The 23,612-nt window shown below is 42.5% G+C and overlaps 1 protein-coding gene across 4 annotated transcripts in view; it reads left to right on the top strand.

Annotated features, from left to right (window-relative positions):
• btbd8 (BTB domain containing 8) overlaps positions 1–23,612 on the top strand; it is a 96,900-nt gene that overhangs the window by 62,028 nt on the left and 11,260 nt on the right. For all 4 annotated transcript variants that reach the window (XM_059983887.1, XM_059983886.1, XM_059983888.1 and 1 more), the window contains 6 exons: positions 132–314; positions 5,580–5,714; positions 6,355–6,484; positions 20,032–20,093; positions 20,303–21,038; positions 23,525–23,597. In XM_059983887.1, coding sequence (XP_059839870.1) covers positions 132–314; positions 5,580–5,714; positions 6,355–6,484; positions 20,032–20,093; positions 20,303–21,038; positions 23,525–23,597 — 1,319 coding nt within the window. The remainder of the gene's footprint in view (positions 1–131; positions 315–5,579; positions 5,715–6,354; positions 6,485–20,031; positions 20,094–20,302; positions 21,039–23,524; positions 23,598–23,612) is intronic.

The following is a 23,612-nucleotide window of genomic DNA, read 5'->3' on the forward strand; positions in this document are numbered from 1 at the left end:
TAATTCGAAGGCCAGCAACCCTTTAAACAAAAGCTACCGTGTTAAAGACCACAGTTTGTTCCTTTAAGATTTTTAGCCCACTTTGATTAGGAGCTCAACGTGTGATTGGTGCCTTTTCTTGAACACTACAGAACGTGGGGAATGTGGTTTCAGTGTTGCTGGAAAGTGACCGTCTACTGTGGAACCTTCCAGAAGTGAAGTGGTCAGAGCAAACCATTGCCTTGACAAAAGAACTACAAGATGAATGCATCAAGCTGATTGTGCTGAATTTTCTTGAGGTGATCAAAAATGAGAGCTTCCTCCTCCTGCTGAAGGTAAGCTCCATTTTCTTCCCATCACGTGCAGCAAATTTCCATTGGATTGTCACAATAGCTGAGGTTCTATGAGGTATTGGTGAGGCCTAATTTGGAGTGTTGTGTATAGTTCTGGTCACCTACCTCCAGGAAAAATATCAATCAGATTGAAAGAGTGCAGTGAAAATCTACAAGAACTTTGCCAGGACTTGAGGCAAAGAAAAGTTGAATAGGTTAGGTCTTTATTCCCTGGAGTAGAGGAGACTGAAGGGAGATTTGATAGAGGCATACATAGTTATGAGGGGTATAGAGGGGTGTAAGGGAGGTAGGGTGGAGATATCTCTATCAAAGGACGTGTGATGTGCACCTTCCCACCTCTACCCTGCCAATTACCCTTGGATAAGGTGTAGCAGTGGCACCTGCTCAGCAACCCCCTCCTGCTCCAATCAGGGTCACGTAAAGCCACAGGAGCAGGTGGTGGATGGCCATATGAGCAGCCGGTGCATATCATAAGTCCTGGCTATGTGACCAGTGACGACAGGTAGACAGTCGCGAAAGAGTATTGAGAATGGTTGGGGTCATCTTTCTTGTACGGGCATTGCCCAGATGAGGGCAATGGCAAACCATTTCTGCAGAAAACCTTGCCAAGAACAACCATGGAAAAGACTATGATCACTCACATCATACAACGTGGCACATAACGATGATAGTAGACAGGGTAAATGCAAGCAGGCTTTTTCCACTGAGGTTGGGTGAAACTACAACCAGAGCTCGTGGATTAAAAGTGAAATGCTTAAGGGGGATCTTCACTCAGAGGTGGTGAGAGTGTGGAAGGAGCTGGCAGTGAAAGTGGTGGGTGTGGGTTTGATTTCAACATTTAATGGAGATTTGGACTGGTATATGAATAGGGATGGGTATGGAGGCAGTGGTCCCAGTGCAGGTTCATGGGACTAGGCAAACTGATAGTTCATGGACTAGATGAACCGTAGTGTTCTGTAACTTTACAGTGTTCTGAAAAAACCTTGTCATTTATGCATGCAGTGTTACATGGTCAAGGTAAGATTTAGGCAAACCAAATGCCTTGTTCTACTTTTTTTTTGTTGCAGCAACTTGTGCTGTAAGCAGCAAAGCCCCACACGTAGTGAGAAAATAATTTGAGATCATCTGCTTAAATCCTGTTGAATCAGAATCAGTTTTATCACTGGCATATGTTGTGAAATTTGTAGAGAGATCATCAGCATTTAGCATGATTCCCCTGTCTTTCTAATTGTGCCAAGTCATTGTGCGCTCTCTGGAGAAGGCCAGCAGATCCTCAGCTTAATATCTCAAAAGTCAGCACTTCAGAAGATTTGGCATTCCCTCGGTATTGGACTGCAGTCTCAACCTAGATTTATGGACTCCAATGAGCCTTAAATCTAACTCCTGCTTCACCAAGGCAGGAAAAGCTAAAGTTAATGCCAAAAATTGTTCTCTTCGTCTCCAATGAAAACCATGGGCACATTTGTTTGTTGAAGCAGCTCACTGAAATTCCCAGTGCTTGTACTTCCCTCCACTGGGTTCTACATGTTGTAAATCCGTTCTCTGGAGGATAATGGGGAGAGCTTGCCCACCCTGAAACAGATTAACGAAGAAGTTTGTTCTTGATTAGCCAGGGCATCAAAGGGTGAAGACAGGAGTAGGGATGACTTGAAGAATTGGATCAGCACATGATTGAATGGCAGAGCAGACTTGATGGGCCAAATGGCCTAATTCTGCTCCTATATCTTATGGTCTTAAGAAGTGTTGGAAACCTGTGAACAGATTGCATGGTTGGGATTCTTCAAGCAGGAGAAGGAGATAAGATAGTTGAAATAAAGCACATAGTGAAATGGTGTCATTTGCCTTGATAGTTCATTCTAACTTTTGTGTAATCATTACAGTAGGATTAATTCTCAATCTGTTATTTTGAGAATATTTCTTGTTTCCTGGATGCTGAGGCTGTCCCTAGAGGGAAAATTATCTTTGACCCTACAGCAAGGTTATATTAAAGTTATTGATTCTGCTGGAGATGTTGCTTGTCCCTCAGCCAGATATGTAATTGAAAGAAATTTCTTGGGAATTTTCCAGGAAACGTGGTGATTTATTAGCCTAGACTTCAGAATAAATTACATATCAAACCTCTCTAAAGCGTATATTCAGAATGTACAGGATAAAAAGTGATACTCTTTTGTTGTTGAAACCTAGGTTTGGATAGACTCAAGATTGGTGGAGTCTAGATTCGGTAGTCACCAACAATCTCATTGTGCTAACTGCCTGCTTGTAATCAGAGAAATACAAACAAATTCATTGCTCATATGCAAGATGCTTAATTTTGATATACGCACCCCACCATACCTCCTCCTCAGAGTCACTTCATGTACAGATACAGCATGCTCTCTAACTTTTTTTTAACAGGTGTCCGGTTCCTGAGCAGGAAATTTTTACATGGCCTGAAAACTGCACGGCACTTTAATAAAACATTATTTAAAAGGAAATTCCGGCTGCGTAGCAATAAAGGCTATGTGCATGGGAGCATTTCAGTTACTGCGCAGCTATGTGCCTGCGTGTTTTAGAGGGAACAGTGCTCCTGTACCTAGCATAACTTTATGTCTATGTATACAAGCTATTCCTGCGTATTTATTGTGTTCTTTATGCTTTCTGATCCAGAGTAACAACCATTTTGTTCTCCTTGATAAATGACAGCAAACAATCATGAATGTTTTTGGGGTATGTGAGAGTCATTTATGCTTTTAAGATGTGTGCATTGGGAACTGGGTAAATGGGGGATTAACTATTTGACACTTAATCATGAGTTTTGTGTGGCTGCTGGTGAGTCTTTTTTTTATAACAATTAGGTTTCAGGGCAAGCTAAAACCTGCTAGGAAGGGAAACCCGCACTGTTTATCAGAAAGGGAGAATGTTATGGAATCTGCTTAAAATGCTGGAGAGGGAGGATTCCCTATGCTTCAGCAAATCACCAGTGCATTTGGACTTACAGCAAGGAAACGGCCTATCAATCTATTCTGATCGTGATAGAAACTTAGAAAAGCTACAGCACAATACAGGCCCTTCGGCCCACAATGCTGTGCCGAACTTGTACTTACTTTAGAAATTATATAGGGTTACCCATAGCCCTCTATATTTCTAAGCTCCATGTAGCTATCCAGGACCCTATCGTTTCCGTCGCCAGCAGCCTATTCCACACACTCACCACTCTCTGCATAAAAAAAACAACTTACCCCTGACATCTCCTCTGTACTTACTTCCAAGCACCTTAAAACTGTGTCCTCTTGTGCTAGCTGTTTCAGCTCTGGGGAAAAAGCCTCTGACTATCCACATGAACAATGCCTCTCATCATCTTATGCAGCTCTATCAGGTCACCTCTCATTCTCCTTCGCTCCAAGGAGAAAAGGCCAAGTTCATTCAACCTATTCTCATAAGGCATGCTCCCCAATCCAGGCAACATCTTCGTAAATCTCCTCTGCACCCTTTCTATGGCTTCCACATCCTTCTTGTAGTGAGGCAACCAGAACTGAGCACAGTACTCCAAGCGGGGTTCTATATGGCTGCAACATTACCTCTCGGCTCCTAAATTCAATCCCACGATTGATGAAGTCAATACACCGTATGCCTTCTTAACCACAGAGTCAACCTGCACAGCTGCTTTGAGTGTCCTATGGACTCGGACCTCAAGATCCCTCTGATTCTCCACGCTGCCAGGAGTCTTACCATTAATACTATATTCTGCCATCATATTTGACCTACTAAAATGAACCACTTCACACTTATCTGGGGTGAACTCCATCTGCCACTTCTCAGCCCAGTTTTGCATCCTATCAATGTCCTGCTGTAACCTCTGACAGCCCTCCACACTATCCACAACACCCCCGTCCTTTGTGTCATCAGCAAATTTCAGGTCTCAGCCCGAAACATCATCTCTGATTCTAATTGATGCCTGTTTGGGCACATATGGATGCATATAAAAGAAAGATACTTAGGAAAAAAATGCAAAAAAAACTTTTAACGTAGAGTTTCCAAATAGCTGATCTGCACAAGATGAAGAACCTTCCTGGCAGCTAAGAAGGTTTTCATCCTTCACTGTGGTTTTGTGTGTGAATGTTTACATGTACATATTTTGGCAACGAACAGATGGATACAGGTCTCCCGCTGACAAACTGCTCAACTTACCAGAGCAGCTACGCTTTATCACATATTTAAAATTGGCAGAAATGTATGAAAATAACAGGCAATCTCAAAGTGCAGGCATTTGGTTGTGAGCTGGGTAAGGAGGAGGCGAGAGAAGCCACCTTGATTTTTTTTTAAATAAAAAGAAAATGAGATTGAAAGGGAAAACTGTGATAGTCAAAATTGATTCTTACGAATTGTATTCAAATGCTCAGTGGCAGGGCGTTTGAAACCTTGAAATCTACTGCACAGTACAAACAGATGTGCTTTCATTCCCAAGGTTCTTCATACAAGGAGTTGTCAATCTGCACTGAATGAAAATAGCATGCAGAAAGCAAACTCTGCCAAAAGACATGGAAAACATTTCGAGCTGTTCCGTACACAGTGGTGCATTCAGAGGGCTGAGAATAAGGTTTGGGAGGAGGTTCTATTGGAGATGGATAATCTAGCCACATCAGAAAAGAATGCAAAATAATTTCTGACTTGTGAGAAGATAAAGTTTTTAGTTTCATTAGAAAAAACTGGTCTTGATAAACTAGTTTAAAAAATGTATCATATTTACAGTCTTGTTATCACGGCTCAGCAGCCTACATGTTTAAATATAAATCGTACAGGTGCTGCTCTGGATTAACTACAAAACAAGGACTGCGTGACACTGGGAAAGTGTTTCTAATCTGGACGTGAATTCTTTCTGAATGTAAATATTATATTGCAGAAATTCTGAATGTAGCTTTACCTGTTAAGTGGAAGGTGCTTTGCAAACGTGCAGTAGCTGATCAGTTTTAGGGGCTCCCTAGTTTCTCTGCATATTCTGTGTTATCAGAAACATGGCAAATATAAATACAGTTTGCAACTAGTTTTGCTCTTGGTGAGGGAGAGTAAGCTGTAAGTACCATAATTTAATAGTGTGGCTGTCCATGAACTTCACAGCTCTATGTGCTAAACAGTTAACATACGTGCTCTGTAGAATTCCATCTCTGTTATTTTGCATACCTATGCAGAGTAAATCATACTTTTGTGTACAGGTAGTCAAAGCCCTCACTTTCCATGAATGCCCACTAAAATACTATCTGAACTTTCCAGGCGCAGACAATGAGCAGGAGTCCATACTTGGTCCTAAGAATTTTTGCAGCCATTGAACAGAATATCACGGTATCAGAAGTTTGCTTGCTGTTTCAGGCTGTGGACCTGCTGAAGAGTCAAGTGGATGAGGAGGTGGTAAGTGTGCATTTATCTGATCAATGAAACACTGTTCTGAATAATTGCCTTGAGAACAACTTTTTAAAAAATTCACAAAAATTTACATGTTACTCTTCAAGTTTTCATGCCTCTTCACTATGTTCAATCTTGAAGCAGTAGTTCTTGCTGCACTTGACATTTTCACTAATGTAGTTCTAATAATTACTTTCTTCATTTAAAAAAAAGCCAACCTCCCTCCCCTCTACCGAGAGGAAAATCTAATTAGCTAAATTTAATGACTTGTGTGCAGCTGTTTTCTCCACTAGTGATAAATGTGCAGCACGAATTGATCACTTCGCGTGTCTTCAGAGAATTTGACCTTGTGCCAGCAGGAAATAGCAGGGTGTTGATGATTGGTTAACCACTGTGGCAAGCAAAAGGATCACAGATGGTGGTTTCTGCCCTCTTGCAGTTGTCCGCGTTCAGTTCTGCTTTGCTGTTCTGTGAGCACCAGACGGAGCCTCTTTTATTTTTAAAAACCTGTACACCAGACAATTGTCCAGGCAGACCAAGTGACATCATTGATTAACGGAGGGAGTAAGCTGAATCTGAGTGGAGTAAGGAATATGGTTACCATGGTAACGCGGTTCACCCGCCTCTGATTCGTCCCCTTGCACAGGGTTTTGCAATTGAGATCCAGGCCCTCTTTGACAAGCTCAGGACGTTTCTGGTTCAGTCTTTCTACGCTGTCCGTCACACAGAAGGCTGGAAGCTGATGAAACCTTACGACAAGAAGCAAATAGAAGCAGGTTTGTGATGTCCAAAACAATGGGCTGGAGGTTGGGGGTGTGAGCCACTCCTGTCGGAGTTCAGTCATCTGCAGAATTGCCTCTGTGAATAATCTGTCCTGTCATCTTTGTTTGCAGGAGCAAGTGTAATTGTATTATATATACGCTGGTTCATAAAAATGGGTAACCTTCAATTCAGCAAATTTTCTGCACAAGTGGTAGTGACAGTGGTATTAATAGAACAACTAGCTGGGATGTGGTTTAACATGCTGATCAAAAATAATTTTCTTGGTTGTTGCATTCAAAGAATAATGTGTGGCAAAGTATTGTTGGCATTCTCTGCTCAGTCTTTGGTTTCTCTTTTTTTTATATAGTTTTTCTGTTCAGTTCAATTTTCTGAATCAATTTGGCTTATTTTTGTCACCTTGCAAGGCTAGAGAGCCATAAGTGCACAGTGGTGCTCAACGTATTCTCTCTGTGTCTGCGTCTATGCCTGTCTGTCTGTGTCTGTGGTAGCGTCAACCTTTGTCCTTTGAGTTTTAGTTCTATTTGTTTTCTTGATTTCCTCTCGTTAAGCAAGTTGAAGTCTCCCTAAGGATCCAGATGATTGTTTAACAATTATTCAGCAGTATGCCCTGTTCTGAGGATGCCAGTATCTGTAGGATGGAAGCAAGCTTTAATTATGCAGTATGGTGAATGTCGTCCTTTGTTTTAAAGTATGTTATGCAGTTATGAGTTGTGGGTGTGAGGCTTTATGGCAGCCTGTGCTGATGCTGTGATATTTATGCTATTAAAAAGGCAATCAGGTAATAACAGTATTAAATGCAACATAACATTTAGTTTGTATAAAAATGTTTTGTATATGAAGTTACCATTAACATAATTTATTCTGCTAGAGGATTGGAAATGATGTAATTATGGTTTCCTGTCAATGTAATCGAAGTAGTCAAACTTAGCCTTGCATTTGAACAGATAGCATTTAGGTGGTTAGCGTGAGACCATCTCCAGGGAATTAGAGCTGTTTTGCTTTTAACTGCAGGTTAGCTACAGTAAGTGCAATTCGAGTTTTTAAAAGTTCCCTGGCTCTTTAGTCTTGCACAAATAGGAGTATTCAATCTCTACACCCTAGTGACTTTCGAAGAACAGCTCATGTAACCTGAGATCGCAGGGGCACGCCCGGCCCATACGTGCTCCTTCAGAAGCTGAGTAGTATAAATTCTTGCCTGGTATCCCTGTGCGAGAGCAGGAACAATGAAATAATTAAAACAGGACAGGAACGGGCATTCTGCCCCTTGATGTCTGTGCTGAACACGATGCCAAATTAAACCAAGTCTCTTCTGTTTGCACAGGATCCACATTCTTCCATACCCATATGTCTGTCCAAAAGCCTCACTAAGTGCTGCAATCATATCTCTTTCCTCCATTACCCCTTCCGGATACCGACCACTATCCGCATAAAAGAAACTTGTCCCACCCATCTCCTTTAAACTCCCCCCCCCCCCCCCGAATCAAAAGTATGCCCTCTACTGTTTAACATTTCTACCGAGGGGAAAAAGGTTCTGTCTCTCTACCCTATCGTGCCTTTCAAATGAATTTTCATTTAATACTTTTCTCCATCAAAATGCCAGTAAAATGGTCAGCTTAAATGGCTCCCTCACTTTGTGACAGATATAGCATCTCCCACTCTTGGATTAAATTTTCATCATAGACACAGATGGTGTACTGCAGATGCTGGAAATCCGGAGATATACACAGTGTGGTGGAGGATCTCAGCGGGTCAGGCAGCATCTACGGATGGGAATAAACAGTCGATGTTTCGGGCCGAGGTCCTGATGTAGGGTCTTGGCCTGAAATGTTTGACTGTTTATTCCCATCCATAGATGCTGCCTGACCCGCTGACCTCGCCCAGTGCTTTGTGTAAATTTTCATCAGCCTGGTCTTGAAAATCCTAGAACCTCTTTGTGTACTTGAGTTTCCCTGCAAAGATTAAAATACTAAATCATTTTATTTTTTAAGATTTGAGAATGGCCCAGCCTGTTTAACTTCTGTCTCCTTGGACATATTTCACGGTACCAAAGAGGCAGTAGAAAGGAAACTGTTGGCCGTTTATTTTGGCCTCAACGGTTGGGAAGATGTGGGGTCAATTACTGAGGGGACTTGGAGGCACATGATAAAATAGGCCGTATAGTGCATGGTTTCCTCAAGGGAAAATATTGCCTGACAGATCTGTTGGAATTCTTTCTAGAATAACAAGCAGGGTAGACAAAGGAAAAATCGGTTGACGTTGTGTACTTGGATTTTCAGAAGGTCCTTGACAATGTGCTGCATGCGAGGCTATGAGCCGATGGTATTACAGGAAAGATTCTAGCATGGATAAAGCAGTGGGTGATTGGTAGGAGGCAGAGTGGGAATAAAGGGAGCCTTTTCTGGCTGGCTACAGTGACTAGTGGTGTTCCACATGGGTCTGTATTGGGATCAATTCTTTTTACGTTATATGTCAATGATTTTGATGATGAAATTGATGGCTTTGTTGCAAAGTTTGCAGATGATATAAAGATAGGTGGAGAATCAGATAGTTTTGAGGAAGTAGCGAGGCTACAGAGGGACAGACAGATTAGAAGAAAGGGAAAAGAACAGCAGATGGAATACAGTGTCGGGAAGTGTACGGTCATGCACTTTGGTAGAAGAAATGAAAGGGTTGACTATTTTCTAAATGGAGAGAAAATACAAAAAAACGGAGGCACAAAGATATGGCAAAGTTACTTCCCGTGGTAGGGGTGTATAGGACAAGAGGGCACGAATTTAGAATTGAAGGGTATCCTTTTAGAACTGATATGCAGAGAAATTACTTTAGTCAGAGGGTGGTAAATCTGTGGAATTAGTTGCCACAAGTCATTGGGTGTATTTATGGTAGAGATAGATAGGCTCTTGATTAATCAGGGCGTCAAAGGGTATGGGGAGCAGGCAGGGGAGTGGGGATGACTGGAAGAATTGGATCTGCACATGATTGAATGCTGGAGCAGTCTCGATGGGCTGAATGGCCTACTTCTGCTCCTATATCTTATGGTCTTAAAGAGACTTGGGAGTCCTTGTGCAGTATTCCCTATAGGTTAATTTGCAGATTGAGTCTGTGGTGAGGAAGGCCAATACGATGTTAGCATTCATTTCAGAAGGTCTAGAATATAAAAGCAAGGATGTAATGTTGAATCTTTATAAGCCACTGGTGATGACTCACTTGGAGTGTTGTGAGCAGGTTTGGGCCCCTTATCTTAGAAAGGATGTGCTGAAACTAGAGAGGGTTCAAAGGAGGTTCACAAAAGTGATTCCAGGATTGAATGGCTTGTCATATGAAGAGCATTTGATGGCTCTGGGTTTGAAAGAAAATGCCACCTCACCTATTAAAGACCATGTAACAACCGAACGTGCGAAATAAAGAACAAATCATGCAAAGAGCGGGCAACCTAACATCAAACTTCAAACTGCCGAGACCCCAGAACAATCCCAAAGTCACAGCCACCAAGTCAATCAGTTTAGCCCTGTGTCAATTGCTGCAGGCCACAGCGTGCAGAGCCAATTCCATGCCAAGTCGCCCATATAGTAAACAAAAACACGTGGAACGTGAGCTGCAGAGTCCCCAAAAGTGCGTCCACAGCCACGGAGCACATCCTGTTCCATTGGATGCGGTAATTGCACGTTAATGGTCAATGGCAGTGGGATGATCTTTTAAAATGGATAAATAAACTAGCTGATTTAAAAAGTATGTGCCCCTCACAACCTCAATCAATTCAAAGTCAGGAACTTGGAACTAGCAGGAGAAAGGGAGGAGGAGTTCTTGTTCAAGTTTAATTGTCATTCAACCATACGTGAATACCAATGAAGACAGCCAAATGAAACAGCATTCTTCTGGGGCCAAGGTGCAAAACGTATACCAACAGTCATATGTATGTAATACATATAGTTTGGATAGCAGTAAACATACAGTTACACAAAATAATATAATATAGCCCAAGACCCCAGGCGTCATGTCCTATAGATTGTTGGTGTCTGGATGTTGTCAACGGGGACAGGCATGCAGCAGTCCGCAGACGAACACACTGGAAGTAGCACCAGGAGGGGCCAGCCCCAGTCCAGCCTGGATGCTGCTCCACACTGCTTCCGGCATCTCCTCTCCTGGGTGGCTGCAGCAGATAGTGCCTTGGCATGAGGCCTAGTCCATGCTACAACCAAGGCCACACAGCTCTCTTGCCGGCAGTATTTCCATAAACCAGTGAACTGGACTTGCAGTACTCTACATTACCAATGCCCAACAGGGTCTTGCAATCACAGGAAAAACTTTCTAAGACAATCATTCACTATCAGACTGCACACCGCCTTCAGATACCATCTCCAACGCCATTCTGTAGCAGGCAGCACGATCCACACTGACCAGCTCCTCCACTAACGAGCAACGACGCTGGGGTAGGCCTGCAATACTTGAAGTTCTTAATATCTAGCAGTGTCTTGTAATGAAAAAGTCATTTGAAAAAGATAATAATAATGATAAGTACTTTATTGATCCCGAGTGGGAAATTCTTTGGTTGCAGCAAGAACATTTAGAAACAAACTGAGCAGTGTGCAGACTTAACTAGTAATAACGTACAGAATAATAATATACATAATAGTAATTTACCAATGCGCGATAATAATGTACAAAAAATAAAACAGGCTTTTGTAATCTGTGTGTTCTCCTGTGACACATTATTATTGGATTTGGTAGGAAAGATTTTCTTTAATGACACCTTTGGCGGGACCCAGAGAGGTTGCTGCATCAGTGCACGCTACCATCTTAACAGAAAGTCATAAATGGGCAGCAGCTTGTCCAGAGCACAATTAGACTATAAGGCATTGGAGCAGATTTATGCCCTTTGGCCCATTGGGTCTGCTCTGCCATTCCATCATGGATGATTTATTATCCCTCTCAACCCCATTCTCCTGCCTTCTCCCTGTAGTTGTTATTCTACTTCACTCATCACTTCTAATTGTGAACATAAAACTTTTTCCTCCCAGAAATATATTGTTGAGTAATTAAGTCTGCAAGAGAAACCAACCCTCACAGCATGGAATAAAAGTTGGCACTCCAAGCAAGGAGGCACGAGTGACTACATCTGCTGTGATCTGGAGCAACGCACAGAAGTTGGTGTAACTTGGCAGCATCAGTGGAGTGAAATGGACAGTTGATATTTCAGGTGGAGATCCTTCACCCGCAGTGAAAGAAAGGGGAAATAGCCACTGTAAGCAGGTAGAGGGAATGGGTGGAGCAAGGCCCAGGAGGAGAGAGTGGAAGTAGTGCCAGAAGCTGGGAGGTGAACGGTAGAAATGAGAAAGGTGATTGGAATCTGATAGGAGAAGTAGATGGAATATGGGATGTGGGGAGGACAAGGGGTAGTAGTGGAGAGGAGAACCAGTGGGAGGAGTGTGTTGGTGATGGGCAGATGGAAAGAGTGGAGGAGGAGCAAGAAACACGGTGATGGGTGCTATGTAGATAGAGATGGGAGAAAAAAGAGACAGGTGGAGCAGTTACCAGAAATTAGAGAATTCAAACATTCATGCCATCACTACCAAACTGGAATACAAGGTGTTGTTCCATGAGTTTGTGTTTGGCCTTACCTTGGCTGCAGAGGAGGCTGAGCCCAGGAATGCCAGTGTAGCAATGGAGAGGAGAATTTAAATCATTTAAGGGCATTTCACGGTTGTAGTTAGTCAGTTAATCTACCACTTTGGTCTTCCTCTGTTCTACTGTAGTGAACGAAGTGCAGTTATTTCTGGTGCAAGCAAGGTAATTCAAGTTTATTGTCATTCATCCATACACATGTATGCAGTTAAATGAAACAGCATTCCTAAGCATTTTTCATAAATCTGTCAGTTGATCCCTTTCATATCATCTGTCTTAACAAACTGATTTGTTTTGTTAATGTAGTATTTATCTTTTTCGTTGTTATAATAAACTAGTTAAGACACCTGGTGCTTTATGTCGAAAGAAAAGAGTAAACAGCTGAGATCTGGGGCTGAAACCCTTCATCAGTCCTGATGAAGGGTCTTGGCCTGAAACATCAACGGTTTACTCTTTTCCATTGATGCTGCCTGACCTGCTGAGTTCCTTCAGCATTTTGTGCATGTTGCTTTGATTTCCAGTGTCTGCATATTTTCTCTTGTTTGTTTTACTGTCTAACGCTGCTTTCAAGTCAGTGAAATAGCTGTTCAGATTACATCAAGAGCCCAGCAGCTAGAATCAACAAAAAAACAAGTTTGAACACTAAACTTCAATTATTTAAATTTAATAGATTTTTATATATGTTTTCAAAGTACCATTTGTATTATGCAAAGTATAGTGGAATTACTTTTTTGGGCTCTTCTTCTAACTTCGTTTTTACGTTGCTTTCTCTTATTGCAGCCAGTTTTTACCTCTACACTTTACAGAGAATATGAAATGTTCATGCCAAAGTTATGAAAGGGATCAACTGACAGAACTTTATAAATAATGTATAGGTACAAGAGTATTCTGTGCATTACAATAAAATCACTTTCTATCTTCAGTAAATATTGAGGGAAATTTATAAAAGACAACAAAAACAGTGATAATTGTGCTTGAAGCATGTGCCTGCTGCCTTAGTCTTCCCTGGTGTCAGTTTGGGAAACATCAGAATAGCACTTTGATTCAATGTGCCTTGAGTCACCTTGCTGGTGACAGATGGCCTGAATGTTCAGAGTAGTAAACTAATCACATGGATAAGATTGCACTGAATAAAATATTGAGTGGGATGTCCGAAGATGTTTGTTGGTATCACTTCTGCTTATTTTTTTTCATTTTGATTTATTTCATTTAGAGATGCAGCACGATAACAGGCCCTTAAGGCCCAGCCACCCTGAGCCGCCCAATTACATCCAAGTGAGCTTAGTAACCCGTGTATCTCTGGCTTTTGGGAGGAAACTGTAACTCCCAGAGGCAATCCATGTGATAACACAGAGAACGTACAAACTCCTTACAGACAACAGCGAAATAGAACCCGGGTCGCTAATGTTGCAGTAGCGTTACACTACCATGGCAACCATTTATTCTCCCTGCAGCAAAGGAAGGGTGACCTTTTAGAAGTACATAAGACTATGATTGTCCACACACTCTATGCCTCTCAAAAACAATTTTCTTTCCCCATGGTAGGGATATCAAAACAAGAGGGCCCAGGTTTTAAATAGGAGGAAGTAATTTCAGCTGGGTTCTGACAGGTATTATTTTTAAATGCAGAGTAGTTGATATGTGAAATGTGCTTTTAGAGGTGGTGGAATTAGAAGTGATAACTATATTTAAATGTTATTTAGACAAGCACTTAAATAGGCAAGGCATAGAAGGCTATATTCCCAATAGAGGCAAAAGTTTAGCATAACAGTGAAGGGTTGAACAGCCAGTTTCATTACTGGATAATTGTATGATGGAGTTGGTTTAATGTTTACTCCAATATTCCCAGCAGGGGAGCTGGATTTACAAGCCAGTGGGGAAGGGGGTGGCAACCCGCTGGAGTTCATAATTACACTCTTCATAACGTAGGAATAACACGCAAAATACTGGATGAACTAAACGGGTCAGGCAGCATCAATGAAGAGGAATAAGCAGTTGTTGTTTCAGGCTGAGACCCTACATCAGTCCTGATGAAAGATCTTGACCCGAAACATCAGCTGTTTACTATTGAATATTTAAAGGTCTGAGTAGAGTGGATGTGGAGAGGAAGATTCCTCTTGTGGGGGAGTCTAGGACCAGAGGGCACAGCCTCAGAATACAAGGGCATCCCTTTAGAATGGAGATGAGGAAGAATTTCTTTAGCCGGAAGGTGGTGAATCTGTGGAATTTATCACTGGAGCAGTAGCTATGATCTTTGAATCCTCTTTGGCTGCGGGGAGGTGCCAGAGGATTGGAGAATGGCAAATGTAGTTCCCTTATTTAAAAAAGATAATTGGGAGAATCCTGGGAATTATAGACTAGTGAGTCTTACCTCAGTGGTCTGCAAACTTATGGAAAGGATTCTTAAGAATAGGATCTACGAGCATTTGGAGAAGTACAGTCTACTCAAGGATAGTCAACATGGCTTTGTGAAGGGAAGGTCGTGCCTTACAAGCCTAATTGAGTTCTTTGAAGTAGTAACAAAAGAAATTGATGAGGGTAGGGCGGTAGATGTGATCTACATGGATTTTAGCAAGGCATTTGACAAGGTCCCCCACGAGAGACTCATCCAGAAAGTCATGAGGCATGGAATCAGTGGAACCTTGGCCGTTTGGATAAAAAAATTGGCTTACAGGAAGAAAGCAGAGGATAGTAGTGGAAAGAAAGTATTCTGCCTGGAGGTCTGTGACTAGTGGAGTGCTGCAAGGATCTGTCCTGTGACCCCTGCTCTTTGTAATTTTTATAAATGACCTGGATGAAGAGGCAGAAGGATGGGTGAGTAAGTTTGCGGATGACATGAAGATTGGAGGAGTTGTAGATGGAGCTGTAGGTTGTCGAAGTTTACAAGAGGATATAGACAGGATGCAGAGTTGGGCAGAAAAGTGGCAGATAGAGTTCAATCCGGGTAACCGTGAGGTGATGCATTTTGGAAGGACAAACCAGAAGTCTGAGTACAGGGTTATTGGTCGGTTACTTAAGAGTGTGGATGAACAGAGAGGGACCTTGGGTGTTCAAATCCATACATCACTCAAAGTCGCTGCACAGGTTGATAGGGTAGTTAAGAAGGCCTCTGGGATGCTAGGCTTCATTAAAAGGGGAATTGAGTTCAAGAGTAGAGAGGTCATGTTGCAACTCTACAAATCTCTGGTGAGACCACACTTAGAGTATTGTGTTCAGTTCTGGTCACCTCATTATAGGAAGGATGGGGAAGCTATGGAGAGGGTGCAGAGGAAATTTACCAGGATGTTGCCTGGATTGGAAAACAAGTCTTATGAGGCAACAACACACACAATGCTGGTGGAACACAGCAGGCCAGGCAGCATCTATAGGGAGAAGCACTGTCGATGTTTCGGGCCGAGACCCTTCATCAGGACTAACCAAAAGAAAAGATAGTAAGAAATTTGAAAGTCTCTTTTGGTTAGTCCTGACGAAGGGTCTCAGCCCGAAACGTCGACAGCGCCTCTCTCTATAGATGCTGCCTGGCCTGCTGTGTTCCACCAGCTTTGTGTGTTGTTGTTTGAACTTCCAGCATCTTCAGATTTCCTCGTGTTTGCTCTTATGAGGCAAGGTTAGCAGAGCTGGGACTTTTCTCTTTGGAGCGTAGAAGGATGAGAGGGGACTTGATAGAGGTCTACAAGATTATGAGAGGCATAGATAGGGTGGATAGCCAGTACCTGTTTCCCAGGGCACGAAGAGCAAACACCAGAGGGTGCATGTACAAAGTTAGGGGAGGGAAGTTTAGGGGAAACTTCAGGGGTAAGTTTTCTACACAGAGGGTTGTGGCTGTCTGGAATGACTTGCCAGGGATGGAGGTGGAGGCTAAAACATTAGGGGTATTTAAGAGCCTCTTGGGCAGGCACATGGATGAAAGAAAAATAGAGAGTTATGGGGTAGTGTGGATTTAGTAGACGCACAAAGGGATCTAGCTGTGTTTGTACTTGACTCACTGAAAGCCAAAATGCAAGTATTGCAAGCAGATTATAGGCATGAGAGCCTGCAGATGCAGGAAATCTTAAACAGCACACACAAAATGGTGGAGGAAGTCAGCAGGCCAGGCAGCTTCTGTGGAGGGAAACGGATGCTGCCCGACCTGCTGAGTTCATCCAGCTTTTGTACGTGTTGAAATGAGCTGTCAATGTTTTGGGCCAAATTCTCCAAAATTTTGTGTGTGTTGCAGCAAGCAATTTATGAGGACATATATTATGATGACTTGTATTATAAGAGCATTTGATTAGAGGTGTAAAGAAGTGTTAATGCATTGTGTATAGCATTAGAGAGACCACACCTGGAGCATCATGTACAATTTCAGTTTCTTTACTCAAGGTTTATCAATAAGATCGAAAGTGTGGAGAAAATTTACAAGGATGTTTCCAGGACTTAAGGGCCCGAGTTAAAGGAAAAGGTTGTGAAAGAGGTATACAAAATTTTGAGAGGTATAGATGGGGTAAATGCAAGCAGGCTTTTCCCACTAATTTTGGGTGAGACTAGAACTAAAGATCATGGATTAGGGGTGAAAGGTGAAATGTTTAAAGGGACGGTGAGGGGGAGCTTCTTCACTCGTGGTGTTGAGAGTGCTCGGTGCAGAAGTGGTAGATGCAGTTTCAATTTCAACTTTTAGGAAAAGTTTGGACAAGTACATGGAAGGGAGCAATGTTGGGCTATGGGTCCGGGTGCAGGTTGGTGGGACTCAGCAGAATGGACTAGATGGGCCAAAGGACTTGTTTCTGTGCTATAGTGTTCTAATGCTCTATAAACAATGTACTTTTCACATGGTGCATTGAAGTTTACAAGACTGGTTCCAGAGATAAGTTTATCATGGGAGAGTAGACTGGGACTGGATCCTTTGGAGTTTCGAAGGATGAAATGAGGTTTTGTTGAAGTATGCAGAATTTAAGAGCTGAGCAGACTAAATAACAAGGAGAATGTTTCCTGGCTCAGGAGCCAGGGGTATAGTTTGAGATTAAGGACTTGTCTTCTTCACCCACAAGACGGTGAAACTTTTGACTTCTTTACTCTGGAGGGCAGTGGAAGCCGAGGTAGCTCCTTTCACAGGGCAGTACAGTAGTGTAGTGGTTAGCTAATGCTGTTACAGTGCCAGGTGAAAGATCAGCGTTCAGTTCTCACTGCTGTGCTTAAATTGCTTTTGTGCATTCTCCCCGTGACCATGTAGCTTTCCTCCAGGTGCTCTGGTTTCCTCCCACACTTTAAAGACCCATGGTTAAGTTTCATGAGCTGTGGGTGTGCCATGTTGATGCTGGAAGCATGGCGACAGTTACCTGCTGTCCAGCACAACCCTCACTGATTTGATTTGAGGCAAACAATGCATTCCACTGTATGTTTTGATGTGCACGTGACAAATAAAGCTAATCTCTATCATAGGTTTCTGTCTGGATAATGAAGGAATCAAGATGCTTGGGGACAAAGTTGGAAAAAGCACTTTAGTAGCTACACCTGTACACCTGCTCATCAATGCAAATACCTAATCAGCCAATCATGTGGCAGCAACTCAATGCATAAAAGCACGTAACCATGGTCAAAAGATTCAGTTGTTCTGACCAAACGTCAGGATGTGGAAGAAATATGATCTAAGTGACTGACCATGGAATGATTGTTAGTGTCAGACAGGGTGGGCTGAGTCTCCCAGACACTGCTGGTCTCCTAAGTTTTGCCACACACAACAGTCTCCAGAGCAGGGGTTCCCACCTTATTTATGCCATGGACCCTTTTCATTAACTGAGGGGTTAATGGACACCAGGTTTGAAACCCCCTGCTCTAGTGTTTACAGAGACTGGTGTGAAAAACAAAAAACATCCAGTGAGTGGCAGTTCGGTGAGCAAAGCCACCTTGTTAATGAGAGAGGTCAGTGTAGAATGGCCAGGCTGGTTCAAGCTGACAGGAAGGCAACAGCAACAGTACATGAACTACAATGGTGGTGTTCAGAAGAGCATCTCTGGGTGCACAACACATTGAATCTTGAAGTGGATGGGCTACAGCAGCAAAAAGACCAGATAAGCTTATTTGACAATTCTCTCTGATTTGCATTAATTTTGGGTTTGTAATATCCTTATGTATATTCACAGTAAACTGACCTTTAGCATCTTAGTGCAATGTTGACCAGATGATTTTGATGTCAATGGACTCTTCTTGGTGTTGAACAAAAAGGAACTGAAGCTTTCATTGGTTTCCTGAGGGAAGGGGGAAGAAAAGTACACATTTGATGCTTAGGGTCTGGCAGGGGCAGCAGTGAAGATAAACACAACTGAATGGGCCTACATAAGAGTAGAATTAGGCCTTTCAGCCCATCGAGTCTGCTCTGCTATTCCATCATGGCTGATATATTATTCTTCTCAACCCTATTCTCCTGCCTTCTCCCTGTAGCATTTGACACCCTTACTAATCAAGAACCTAATACCTTCTGCTTTGATGCTAATGATGCTTTGCTGCATGCTTGAGTGCTTGGTGGGGGCGCCGATGCTTTCTTGCTGGTGGGGGAGGGGGGGTCATTGCCTGGCTGCTGCTTGTGGGTGGGAGGGGGGAGCTGGGGGGGTCTTCGGGGTTCTAACATTTAATTGTCATTCATTCTTTGGGGCCCTCCTCTGTTTTCGTGGAAGTTTGCAAAGAAAAAGAATTTCGGGATGTGTGTTGTACACATTTCTCTGACATTAAATGTACCTTTGAAACCTTTAAATATACCCAGTGACTCGGCCTCCACAGCCATCTGGGTTGATGAATTCCACAGATTCATCATCCTCTGGCTAAAGAAATTCCTTCCCATCTGTGGTCTAAAGGAACATCCCTCTATTCTGAGGCCCTCCTGTCCTAGACTCACCCACTTTACGAAACATCCTTTCCATCAAGTTAGGTAAGTATCTGCCAGGAACGAAGTTGCTGAGCTGTGGGAGGATAAAGGGAGTATGATAAACTTGATTACTTTTAAACAGCTGGTGCCAGTAATGCAGTTGGGCAGTGTGAACTACCCGTAGTAACTCAAGTTGCTGCATTTACATTGTTTTAATACTAATGCCAAATTCAGGTTGATTGCCAGGTTATGAATAAATGTATCTCAAGGTAGTGTATGGTAACATATACGTACCTTGATGATAAATTTTACTTTGACTATTGTTCTCAGTAAGTAGGTAGCCCAGACCAAAAGACTCCCAAGGTTATATAGTGGATGAATTGTGTTGCTATCTCTGTCTTCAGAGAGATCCAGATGAGTGAAGCTCCTTCACTTCTCCCTCAGCTGGTGCAGCCATCATCAAATGTAAATATCAGAAGATTTCCTGTGCATTTTCAAAACCTAGTGCAACCTTTTTACTGCATTTTCACCGTCTGTCGAAGTACTTATACACGGCGTAGAAAATCCAGCCTTTCAGGCATCTATTACCAGTGCCAACCTATGTAACACAAGAGGATAACATTCTGGCCTTTTCTCTAAATTCCAGAAAGTATTAGATTTGAACTGTATAAAACTTGTCTTTGTTCGGTTTCTTCTGTTTTTTTTAAATAGTTGTCATTTTAAACATTTAATTCTTTGATCTAATACATTCAGCCTATTGAATCTTTTCCACTATTATGTCAGTCTGGCCAAGTTTTATGACAAAGGAATGGATTTTGCTGGCATTTTGAGAATGGAACTAACAAATGGACTGAGACGAGGAGAAATTTCTCTGGGAATTGTAAATCTTTGGAATTTTCTACCCGAGAGACTCAGTCAGGAGCTATGTCAAGAGGTTTTTGGATAGTTCAGGAATAGAGATGTGGAGACCAGCTGGTAAAAATGAAGTGCATGGTTAAGTGTGAACTTAATTAAATGCCAGAGCAAGCTCAAGGGGCTTCTGCTTTTTAAGATTTTTTTTAATGTGTTTCATATTTTCAGCTGCTCTGGACAAAGGTGATGATAGAAAACTTGCCAAAAGACCAACCTTGACCAGTTTCCAGGTAAGGATTATGTCAACTTCATGATGTGTTTTAATATTTTCCATGTGTATATATTTCAGAATGCAATTCTAGAACTATACCTAATTTAACATATCAGTTATAAACTTTAAAATGGCAAATGAATCCAGGATTAATTTAGTAGTGCACAATTAACTCTAGAACTAACTTGTTATTACTTAATTAAGTATGTGCATTAACCTTGCTCACAGCCAAAAGAAAGTCATCTGCTCAATCCTGCCACACCTGAAACAGAAGAACAGGCCTGCAGAAAGGGGAAGTTGCGGTCAGGCATAAGTGTGTCCAAAAGCTGTGTGTCCAGCGGTTCTAAGATGAAGTCTGAAGGATTGGGAGCGTCGGTGCCGAAATCCAACGGGCGAAACCATGCCAGCGTTTCGAGGAAAGAGGAAGGAAAGGAAAAGAATGTTAAAAAGCCGAGTGAGAAAATGCCAAAAATTGGGAAAGGCAATGAGAAGAACAGCTCAACAAAGACAAATACACCTGCCAAGACCAGACTGGAGGCCAAGACAAAAAGTGAGAGTGGTGTTAGTAAAGCGAAAGATCCTTCTGCAAGTTTTGCTAGTCAAATGGTTTCTACAGTGGCGAGCAAAGAAACCAGCGGTCATGATGGAAAATCAATTTCGGGAGCCCGACCAAAAGTAGCTCCTAATACTCCGTCTGGAGTCCTACTGAAGTCAGGAAAACCACTCAAGAAAACCACTCAACAGGCAGAGAAAAATGGGAATAGGTGCCATTCCGACAAGCTGGAGTGCTTGAGCAAGGTCTCCCCTGTGGAGACGGTCAGACAGTCCATTGAGCCAGAGGAGAACCATGTAACAAATGGAGTGAAAAATGGTGGGAAGAAAATTGCAACTGTCAGCAATCCTGTTGAAAATGTTGCACAGGAGTCTGCAAAGAGCCCTGCAAACCAGAAGGTTTCCTCTGCAGGTTTGTTATTTCTGCAATTGAATTAGGACTTTATTTCCTGGAGTGTAGGAGAATGAGGGGAGATTTGATAGAGGTACATAAAATTATGAGGGGTATAGTTAGGGTAAATGCAAATAGGCTTTTTCCACTGAGGTTGGGGAAGATTAGAACTACAGGCCATGGGTTAAGGGTGAAAGGTGAAATACTTAAGGGGAACATGAGCAACTTCTTCACTAGGAGCGTGGTGAGAGTGTGGAATGAGCTGCCAGTGGAAGAGAAGTTTAGACAGGTACATGGATTGGAGGGATATGGAGGACTATACTCCGGGATAGGATGAGGCAGAATAATAGTTTGGTATGGATTAGATGGGCTAAACGGTGTGTTTCTGTGCTGTAGTGTTCTATGACTCAATGTTAGTGCTTTTGATGTTTGTTGTCCTCCCATGAGCCTGCTGGTGTCCTTTCGTAAGGTGGAGAGATTGTCTTTAGTCACGAGCTGTACCGCAGCTGCCATGACGTTGACTACAGACAATGTTACATCACACAAGCTGATGACTTCCAGCACCAAGGAGCATGAGGGAACCAAGGTGACCCTGCTCCTCTAGCCTGCTATTTATGCCCATCACCCCTACTGGGGCACAGACCGCCGACAACAACCAGCTCAGCGTCCTCCGTCCTGGGCCAGTCCTCCAGATTGTCCCTAGGTGTAACCCATCATCTTAAATCCTTTCTCTCCCAGGGATGAGGTCTTTAGAGCTTCTGTTGGCATTTCTGTAGCTTTGTGTTTTTAACAGGATGGGGTTGCGAGCCTCTGGTCCAACCCTCATCCTTTCACAGCAGGGCTAGGGACCATCCATGGCAGAGTTGACTTTCTGTCATGGATAACCAGTAAATGTTGGCTTGCCAGATATTCCTCTATCCTCTCAAATATACAGCATCAAAAGAACAAGCAGCATGCTTGTTTTCTACTTTTTTTGTTTCACTTTCTCTCCTCCCATCTCACCATCCCGAATTCCTCAGAGACCCTTGCCCCATTAAGTATTTCTCCTGTTATACTAAATCCAATATTCAGATAGCTGGTCCTGATGAAAGATCTTGTCCTGAAACGCTGACTGTTTACTCTACATAGATGCTGCCTGACCTGCTGAGTTCCTGGAGTATGTTGTGTGTATTGTTCTGTATTTCAAGCACCTGCAGGATCTCTTGTGTTATTGTGTAAATGAGAACTGCAATTTCAACCAGTTTTCCAGTAAGAATTCCAAGGAGGCTTCAGATTCATTTTCAAGGACTTTACAAATCAAAGCAATTGATATGTCGCTCTTTAAAACATTTGCAACCTCCGAGGATGCAATTCAGGATATCTGTAGATCCCTCAAAGGAACTTATGGAATCCAGGTCCATAGATCCCCCAAATTCTCTGCACAAATTGATAGGATGGTTAAGAAGGCGTGTGGTTCAAGATTCAAGCTATATTTATTATCAAAGTATGTATGCAGTATACAACTTTAAGATTCATCTTCTCCAGACAGCCACAAATCAAAGACAACTATAGAATCCGTTCAAAGAAAAATATCAACCTCCCCCCACACACAAAACCATAAAACAGCAAGAACATCAGCACCCCCCCACACCACACACAAAAAACAAGTTGTGCAAAATGGCAACAAGAACATGACCACGCCACCCCCCCCCCCCCCCCACAAAAACCAGTGTTGTCCCTCATTAGTCAGGGAATTGAGTTCAAGAGCCGCAAGGTAATGTTGCAATCCTCCAAAACCCCGGTGAGAACATACTTGGAATATTGTATGCAGTTTGTCGACTCATTATAGGAAAGATGTAGAACCTTTAGAAAGGGTGCAAAGCAGATTTACCAGGCTGAGGTCTGGATTAGAGAACATGCAATATGAAGGTAGGTTGAGCAATCTACTAGGGCTTTCTTTTTGGAAAGGATGATGACAAGAGGTGACCTGTTGAGGATGTGCAAGATAAGAGGCATAGATAAGTGAATAGCTAGAAAACTTTTTCCAGGACAGAAATAGCTAAGAGGGTAAAAGTTTAAGGTGATTGAAGGGAAGTATAGGGGTGAGTGTTAAGAGGTTTTTTTACAGAGTGAATATATGGAATGCCCTGCCGGGGTGACAGTAGAGGCAGATACATTAAGGGTATTTAAGAAACTCTTGTATAGGGACATGGATAAAAGAAAAATGAACAGCTACATAGGAAAAAAGGGTTAAAATAATCTTTGAGTAGGTTAAATGGTTGGCACAGCATCATGGGCCCAAAGGCCTGTACTATGTTGTACCGATCTGTGTTCTGTGACCTAGATGGTGAGATGCTTTTAACCTTCTCCCGTACAGTGCATGTGTGAATGCTTCCTACCTTCAGAAGCCTGAACACCAGTTTCAGTGTCGGTGGGCTACTCTTCTGGTTTATCTACAGTTCAGCTGATGGCAAACAACTGCACTAAAACCTAACCTGTTTTCTTTTATTTCCCCTCCACAACTACAGTTAACAAGCCAGCAACTGTTGTGAAAGCAACAAAAACACCATCCACAAAAAACCCCAGACCCGCCTCCAGTAGGTGAGTAACAGTTGT

This window comes from Hypanus sabinus, chromosome 11 (assembly GCF_030144855.1).
Source record: "Hypanus sabinus isolate sHypSab1 chromosome 11, sHypSab1.hap1, whole genome shotgun sequence".
Lineage (NCBI taxonomy): Eukaryota > Metazoa > Chordata > Chondrichthyes > Myliobatiformes > Dasyatidae > Hypanus > Hypanus sabinus.